This window comes from Helianthus annuus, chromosome 8 (assembly GCF_002127325.2).
Source record: "Helianthus annuus cultivar XRQ/B chromosome 8, HanXRQr2.0-SUNRISE, whole genome shotgun sequence".
Taxonomy (NCBI): Eukaryota; Viridiplantae; Streptophyta; class Magnoliopsida; order Asterales; family Asteraceae; genus Helianthus; species Helianthus annuus.
Window position 1 is genome coordinate 165,172,908 of NC_035440.2, and position 8,569 is coordinate 165,181,476.

General features: G+C 43.0%; 1 protein-coding gene across 1 annotated transcript; it reads left to right on the plus strand.

Moving 5' to 3' along the window:
- Positions 1–292: 292 nt before the first annotated feature.
- LOC110870702 (SH3 domain-containing protein C23A1.17-like) lies at positions 293–2,553 on the plus strand. The gene is made up of 3 exons (XM_022119878.1): positions 293–1,222; positions 2,138–2,282; positions 2,375–2,553. Exons 1-3 carry the CDS (start codon positions 293–295, stop codon positions 2,551–2,553), a joined length of 1,254 nt encoding a protein of 417 aa, XP_021975570.1.
- Positions 2,554–8,569: the final 6,016 nt, after the last annotated feature.

Sequence of the window (8,569 nt, forward strand, 5' to 3'; positions counted from 1 at the left end):
ACTGAGGGGTTCAATCTTAGAGATTGGGGAGAATTTAGTCTTAGAGACTGGGAGGTTTGGTCTTAGAGACCAGGGAGTTGGTCTTAGAGACCAGGGGATTAGTCTTAGAGACTGGGAGTTGGTCTTAGAGACCAGGGAGTTAGTCTGAGAGGCTAGGGAGTTCAGTCTGAGAGACTGGGAGGGAAAGTCTGGGGAAGACTAGGATGATTACTTGCATACATTATTGTGACTTACACGTTTATTTGATTTCATGTTGATATATGTGCATATGTGTGGTTGTGTTATAGACACTATGTCTTCTTCTTCCGATACTGGAGTATCAGACACGCTGGATCCTATGGCGATTGTATCGGACGACGAGATTCTATCTGAGAGCGAGGTTTATACGTCGGATACTACGAGCACTGATGAGGACGACTTCCAGCCATTTGCCCAGCCGGACGATGCACCTTTAGCTGATGGTCCTTTCGACGGGGATCTACCTCTCGTTCTGATCCCTGCTCCTATCCCCCTCGCTGCGTTTCCCTTAGAGGGTTTACCTCTCGATGCCTTATCAGATGACGATGTCAAACTTTTCATAGAGGGTCTCCCGGAGGGTGACAAGGATGGTGGGGGCCCTGTGGAGGACGGTATTCCGGTTGACGACCCTGTAGTTCCTATTGCTGAGGCTCCTGTGGAGGAGGCTCCTTCTGATTTGTCTGGTCCATACTCGTTTGAGTATGTGGCATCCACTTCTTTTCATGACCGGGGTGTGCAACACTATTCTCCCGACGCAGACTCAGACATGGCGATGTCTGCTGCACCTGTTGTCCCCCAGGACTTTGGCCCGGAGCCGGAGGTCGAGTTTGTACCAGGTGAGCCTGCTCCAGTTGGTCCAGAGCCTGTCATTGCACACGACCCTATCGATGTTCCAGTCGTTGCTCTTTTACCTGATCCTCTACCAGAGCCTGACCACGTTGATCCACCAGTCGTGGCACCACACGTCGTTGGTGCATCAGTCATCGTACCACCGGTTTCTGATATTCCTATTGCTGATGCACCCGTTCTTGCACCACCTGTTGTCGACCATGCACCTTTTGCCATACATATTGATCCCAGATATGCTGACACCCTTAATGGGTGCATTGAGGATGATGATGACTATCCTCCGTTTGTTCTCCCTGTCACACCACCTGCTGCACCTGTATTTGCACCTTTTGATATTCCCCAGTTCCACCCGCACGTACCTGATGTCCACCGCACAGACTTACCCATCACCTTTCTACAGGACATACCCCCTCCCCGTCCAGGGGAAGGACCTTCTACTGGGCCACACACGGTAGTAGCTTTTCCATCTATGCCCTCTTTTACTTCGGCTGCACACACTACATCTCCCTTTGTATCATCGGGCGAGCCATTTTTGTGTCATCGCCCAATGTCATGCCTTTATCAGACCCGTATCACCATTTCCATGTCGGATATACCATGGAGGACATACTTATATCCCTGCAGTTACAGCAGGATGCGTTGAGCCGACGAGTCCAGGAGCTGGAGAGGATTCTGCGTCCTCCCCCATGTCATTTTCAGTCTCCTTTTGCTACACCACCAGCTCATCTTCCACTACGCCCGGATTCTGATGTCCGCTTCCTCACTCCGAAGCAGCAGATTGCTTACCTGCTGCGCGTTGTCCACACACTTGAGGAGGATTAGGTGCGTATGCGCCGGTTGCTTTTTTTCCCTCCTCCTCCCCCACCATCAGCTTGAGGACTTTTGGTCTGTTACAGGTAGCACTACTTTTGATGAGAAGGCAGCGATTGAGCCAGACTGTACACCATTTTTGAAGACCACAGGATGACATTATGACCTTGATGTTTGATTTTGGTTGTTGTATATGGCTAGACTGTTCAGACAAGGGCAATGTGACCCTTAGTCTTTTTTGGGATGTATGATATCTTTGTAAAACTTGTAGACACTGTATTTGTGGTCTTGATTTTATGATAACTCAATCGCAGTATTCTCATTACATGCATTGTTGATTTATTTGTTTATGATTATGACATGAGATGTTATGTGTTATTGAGTTGATGGATGTTATTACGTACGCATATTACTTACTTACCGTACTTACTATGACCTGACCAATATGATCTTCTTTTAGAAGATGCCTCCACATCGAGACACACGTTTGCCTACTACCGAGGCAGAACTGCAGGAACGTATTTCAAAGGCGATAGCTGACTATGAGGCCTCCCGCACAGAGACTAGCGAAGGTTCCTCAAGAAACAACAACAACCCACCCAATGGTAATGTCAAGTCGCTTGAGACGCATTACGTTACATTTGAATACTTCTTACACATCCACTAATGCTTATTGTTAATGATATTGCCTGTACAGGTTATACCTACAAACAATTTCTGGATTGTAAGCCCTTAAATTTCGACGGCACTGGGGGTACTGTTGCTTTCGTCAGGTGGACCGAAAAGACGGATTCAGTAATAAGGATGAGCAAGTGTGCTCCTGAAAACCAAGTTACTTACGTCTCAGGACTCTTTCTTGATGGTGCTTTATCCTAGTGGAACCCACAAGTTCAAACCTTGGGAGAGGCGGCGGCGTATGCATTAACATGGGCTGAGCAGAAGGAGCTCATGAGGAAGAAATACTGTTCTCGGGCTGAAATACAGAAGCTAGAAACTGAGTTCTGGCACCTAAAAATGGACGGCCCTAAAATTGCTAAATATGTGCAAAGGTTCCACGACTTGTCGCGCGTTGTGTCGTATATGGTTGATCCTGAATTTAAACGTATTGAGCGTTTCATCTGGGGGTTGGCACCCCAGATCATGAGCATGGTAACAACGTCCAAGCCGCCGACAATTACCGAGGCAATTGATCTCAGCGTGGCACTTACTGAGGAAGCCATCTGATTGAACAAGTTTTCAATTTCTGAACCGAAAAAGAAGGAGACTCATGTTGAATCTTCAGGAGAGAATAAACGGAAGTTCTCCAACTTTAAACAAGGTACCAGCAGTTCGAATAAGAAGGGTGAGACAAGTGCACCGACCAAGGCCAAAGGAAAAGGGTATATGGGCACCTTGCCCAAGTGTAACGCTTGTCAATTGCATCATGAGGGACGGTGCAGATCTGGGAAATGTGAATCTTGTGGAAGAATGGGCCACTCGAAAGAAACTTGTTGGGTTAGTACTAGTTTTGTTGAAACTTGTTGGGACGGTGCAGATATGGGAAATGTGATAGAGCTGGGAGAACGCGAGTTTGCACTGGATCTACTGCCAGTCGAGTTGGGAAGCTTCGACGTGGTAGTAGGGATTGATTGGTTGTCAGGCAACAGAGCCGAAATTGTATGTCACGAGAAGACCATTCACATCCCAATGACGGATGGAGAAACGATTGTGGTACACGGAGAGAAACGCGATACGCCCCTGAGAATCATCAGCTGCTTGAAAGCTCGAAAGTGTTTACTGAAGGGATGTGCTGCCTTCTTGGCACACATCGTAGATAAAGAAGCCACTGAACCGAAGTTAGAAGATATCCCAGTTGTGAAGGAGTATCCTGAAGTCTTTCCAGAAGACTTTCCAGGATTGCCGCCACAAAGACAAGTCGAGTTTCATATTGACTTAGTTCCAGGCGTCGCGCCTGTAGCTAAGGCACCCTATCGACTTGCCCCTTCAGAGATGCAAGAGCTGTCAACGTAACTCCAGGAGTTATTAGACAAAGGATTTATCAGACCAAGCTTCTCACCTTGGGAGCTCCAGTTTTGTTTGTTAAGAAGAAAGATGGTAGTTTCGCATGTGTATCAACTACCGGGAGCTAAACAAGTTGTAGATCAAGAATAGATACCCTCTGCCAAGGATTGACGACCTATTCGATCAATTGCAAGGTTCAAGTTTTTACTCAAAGATCGACCTGCGTTCAGGTTATCACCAGTTAAGGATACAAGAGGAAAGTATTCCAAAGACAGCCTTTAGGACTTGATATGGACATTACGAGTTCCTGGTTATGCCGTTTGGTCTGAGAAACGCGCTAGCTGTATTTATGGATTTGATTAACAGATTTTGTAAGCCGTACCTCGATAAGTTTGTGATTGTGTTTATTGATGACATTTTGATCTACTCGAAGACGAAGGACGAGCATGGACAACACTTAAGAGCTATTTTGGAGCTGCTTAAGAAGGAGAAGTTGTACGCGAAGTTCTCGAAGTGCGAGTTCTGGTTACGCGAGGTTCAGTTTCTTGGTTATGTGGTTAACGGAAATGGAATTCATGTGGATCCCACAAAGATCGAGGCGATCAAGAACTGGGAAACTCCAAAGACGTCAACCGAGATTCGACAATTCTTAGGTTTGGCTGGGTATTATCGCAGGTTCATTGAGGATTTCTCGAAAATCGCTCAACCTTTGACCTTCCTTACGTAGAAAGACAAGAAGTTTGATTGGGGAGACAAGCAAGAAGAAGCATTTCAATTGTTGAAGTACAAACTTTGCGACGCACCGATCTTATCTCTACCCGAAGACACGGACGACTTCGTGGTATATTGCGACACCTCGTGTCAGGGTTTAGGCTGCGTGCTGATGCAGCGACAGAAGGTTATAGCATATGCTTCTTGTCAGCTAAAGGTCCACGAGAAATATTACACCACCCATGATTTGGAATTGGGTGCAGTGGTGTTTGCTTTGAAAATCTGGCGACATTATTTATATGGCACGCGCTGCACGATCTACTCTGATCACAAGAGCCTACAACATATTTTTGATCAAAAAGAGCTTAACATGAGGCAGAGACGTTGGGTTGAACTATTGAACGACTACGATTGTGAAATCAAGTATCATCCAGGGAAGGCGAATGTGGTCGCCGATGCCCTGATTCAGAAGGAAAGAATCAAGCCCATAAGGGTTAGGGCTTTGGAAATGATTGTTCAAACGGACCTCTCATTGAGCATTCGTGCCGCGAAGAGAGAAGCTCTCAAGGAAAGAAATATTGAGAATGAATACCTTCGTGGGATGGAGAAGCATTTGGTACCAAACGTGGAAGGAACGTTGTGCTTCATGAAACGAATTTGGGTTCCTATGTTTGGTAGTTTGAGAAATGTTATTTTTGATGAAGCTCACAAGTCACGTTACTCGATCCACCCGGGAGCGGATACAATGTACCAAGATCTAAAGGATTTTTATTGGTGGCCAAGGATGAAAGGCGATGTTGCGATATATGTTGGCAAATGTTTAACTTGTGCCAAGGTAAAGGCTGAATACCAGAAACCTTCAGGTCTTTTACAACAACCTTAAATACCCCAATGGAAATGAGAACAGATTTCGATAGACTTTATAACGAAATTACCAAGGACGCCCAAGGGCCATGATACGATTTGGGTAATAGTGGACCGTTTAATGAAATTTGCGCACTTTTTTCCCATCAAGGAAAAAGACAACACGAGCAAACTTGCTGAGATATACTTGAGAGAGATTGTTGCTCATCATGGACTGCCTCTCTCAATTATCTCTGATAGAGATGGGAGATTCTTGTCAAGGATTTGGCAATCCTTTCAAGAAGCTTTTGGTTCTCAGTTGAATCTGAGTACTGCTTTTCATCCACAGACAAACGGATAGAGCGAACGAACGATTCAAACACTAGAAGACATGTTGCGAGCTTATGTAATGGATTTAGGTAGGAGCTGGGACACTCACCTACCATTGGTTGAATTTTCATACAATAACAGTTATCATGCAAGCATCCAAGCCGCATCGTTCGAAGCTCTCTATGGACGCAAGTGTCGATCACCGGTTTGTTAGGCCGACACGGGAGATAGACAGTTAGTTGGCCCGGATTTGGTTCAAGAGACAACGGAAAAGATTTTCCAGATCCGAGAACGCATCAAAGCGGCTCGTGATCGTCAGAAGTGTTATACGAACCGAAGAAGGAAACCTCTGGAATTTGAGGTGGGAGACATGGTTTTGTTGAAAGTTTCACCCTGGAAGGGTGTGGCACGCTTCGGGAAGCGTGGGAAATTGAATCCCAGATACATTGGTCCATTTAAAATCTTGGAAAGGATTGGTCTCGTAGCCTACAAGTTGGATTTACCTGCAGAACTAAATGGCATTCACGATACATTTCATGTATCCAATTTGAAAAAGAGTCCAACTCAAGAGACAGTGGTCATTCATGCCGACGAAATTCATATCGACGACACACTCCACTTTACTGAAGAACCCGTTGAGGTTACTGATTGGAAGGTTAACAAAACACGCCGGAGTAGTGTCAAGCTTGTCAAGGTTCGATGGAATGCACGACATGGCCCAGAGTTCACGTGGGAGCGTGAGGATCGTATGAAGGAAAAATACCCACATTTATTTCCCAAGACCCCCGCATCTAGTAGCAGAACCAAAATTTTGGGACGAAATTTTCTTAACGGGGGGAGAATGTGACAACCCTCATAATTACAGGTATCCATACAACTAATTAATTTAGTTACGTGCTTAATGACTATGCTTGATTACAACTGATGACGTAAACCGCTTTCTGATTTCTGTTACATACATACATATGCATCATATCTCATACTGTCACACCATTTATTACACACAAACTTTAGTGACAAATTTGATGCACAAAGCACAGTTAGCACACTGAACGGATAATTCAGAAACATGCTGACAATGTCAGCACATAGACAGACAATGTTTTTGAGGCCAGTATGAGCCAGAGACAGGATGTTACACTAGTATGGAGTGTAGGGAAGTAAGGACCATAAAACTGCGTCACTAGGTGATAGTAAAAGTACCAGGAAGTGCCTAAAACCCAGTAATAATGCAGAATTCTGCATTATATATCAAAAATTCAGCATTTAACATGCTAGTAAGGTGCAAAAATATGACAGAATGGTCCTGTATGCTTTCCTAAGTGTCGGGAATTAAATGTGACACAAAAAGACACATAAAAGACACCTTACGGTATAATTAAACACTTTAACAGAACGACACCTAACCGAACAACTGGACATTACCCGGAACACTAAAATTTTGCCAAACACATTGTTTTATTATTTCTTGGCTAGTCATGATCCCCGTACACCATAACACCCCCTAGATATCAACTAACTAACATATGTAAGTATATACTTGGAAATTAACTAGTATTTACCATCTACCATCAAACTTTTACATCTAACCCCCCCCCCCCCATACCCGATTTCGGTCACAAGAGGACCCACCAAACATCACCACCTTACTCCATATCTTACCTCCTAGATTTAATTCTAATTTTATATTAGATCATTACTTGTTGAGATGGACAAAATATGAGAAGAAGGATTATAAGTATGGTGCATCCTTACAACATAACTTCACAATCTTCACACCATCACCCCTCACTCTCTCCCTCTTCCTCTCGGCTCACCACAACCGCCACCATCACCACCATATCACAACCATCTTCTTCCATTTTCAAGCTTGTTCAAGCACTAGAAGGCGATACATGGAGTTTGGAGCTTGAAGGTCTTGGAGAATCCTATTTAATTTGCTTTCTTTCACCACTTTTCATCATCATTTTCATCATCTTTGCACTAGAGATCTTCCCTAGCCTTTGTGCTAGTAGTAAGTTCTTATTTAACTCTTGTTCATCTTATTTTTATGGATTAAAATATGTAGTATGATAAGTATATCTAAGACACTAAAGAACAAGAACTAAAAACATGAGCATAAAGCTTTACATGAAGATTACATGATGAAACGTTATAGTAGGATGTTGTTATGAATATATTGTTGGTTTCTTATTGATTCTTGGTTATGTGGTGTTAATCACCATATGGATCTTGTTAAATGATGTTTAGAAATATGATTTAACAAGACTAGAAGGTGATTATATGATACATAGAATAATCATCTTCTAAGTCTAAGCATGAACTTGATAGAAAACGATTTTCTTGAAATATAAGTGAACAAAGTAAGTTGATGACGTGTGCGTGACTACACATATTTTTACAATGAAATTACACACGATTTGGTTTTAAATTTATAAAAGTGATTAGTACCTTTACATCAAAACACACACGAAAGAGGCAAGTGTACCCCGTCATATATGTAGTAAAGTATCGGTAAGAACCAAGTATCGATCCACGGAAATGGGCGGAGAAATGATACTAGACCTTTGTCACTAAATTACCGGTAAAAACATAAGTTGTTTTTGGTTTTAATTAAACTAAAGTAAGCATAAATAAATACTTATAAAACATAGTAGATTATATATAAATAGCCTTGCTTAATACACAACCAAAGCATGTCAACTAAGTTAGTTTTGGCACTAAAAGTATTCGGTTAATTTCCATTTTGAGACAATTAGTATCCCTTTCGGGAATCCTAACATGACAATCATTCGGAAAGTTAAAACGATAAACACACTTTAACCACCTAAAATTGTTCTTTAACGTGCAATTGATAAATGTCTATGAAAATCTCCTAAAAATAAGTTAGTCATCCGTTAGGAGTTTTCTAACCTCACTTAATCAAGGAAAGCGACACCGATAAACACAATGCAACCACCGAGACAAGCATAAACTAGATTAAATCACAACCGAGTTCATTTTACAA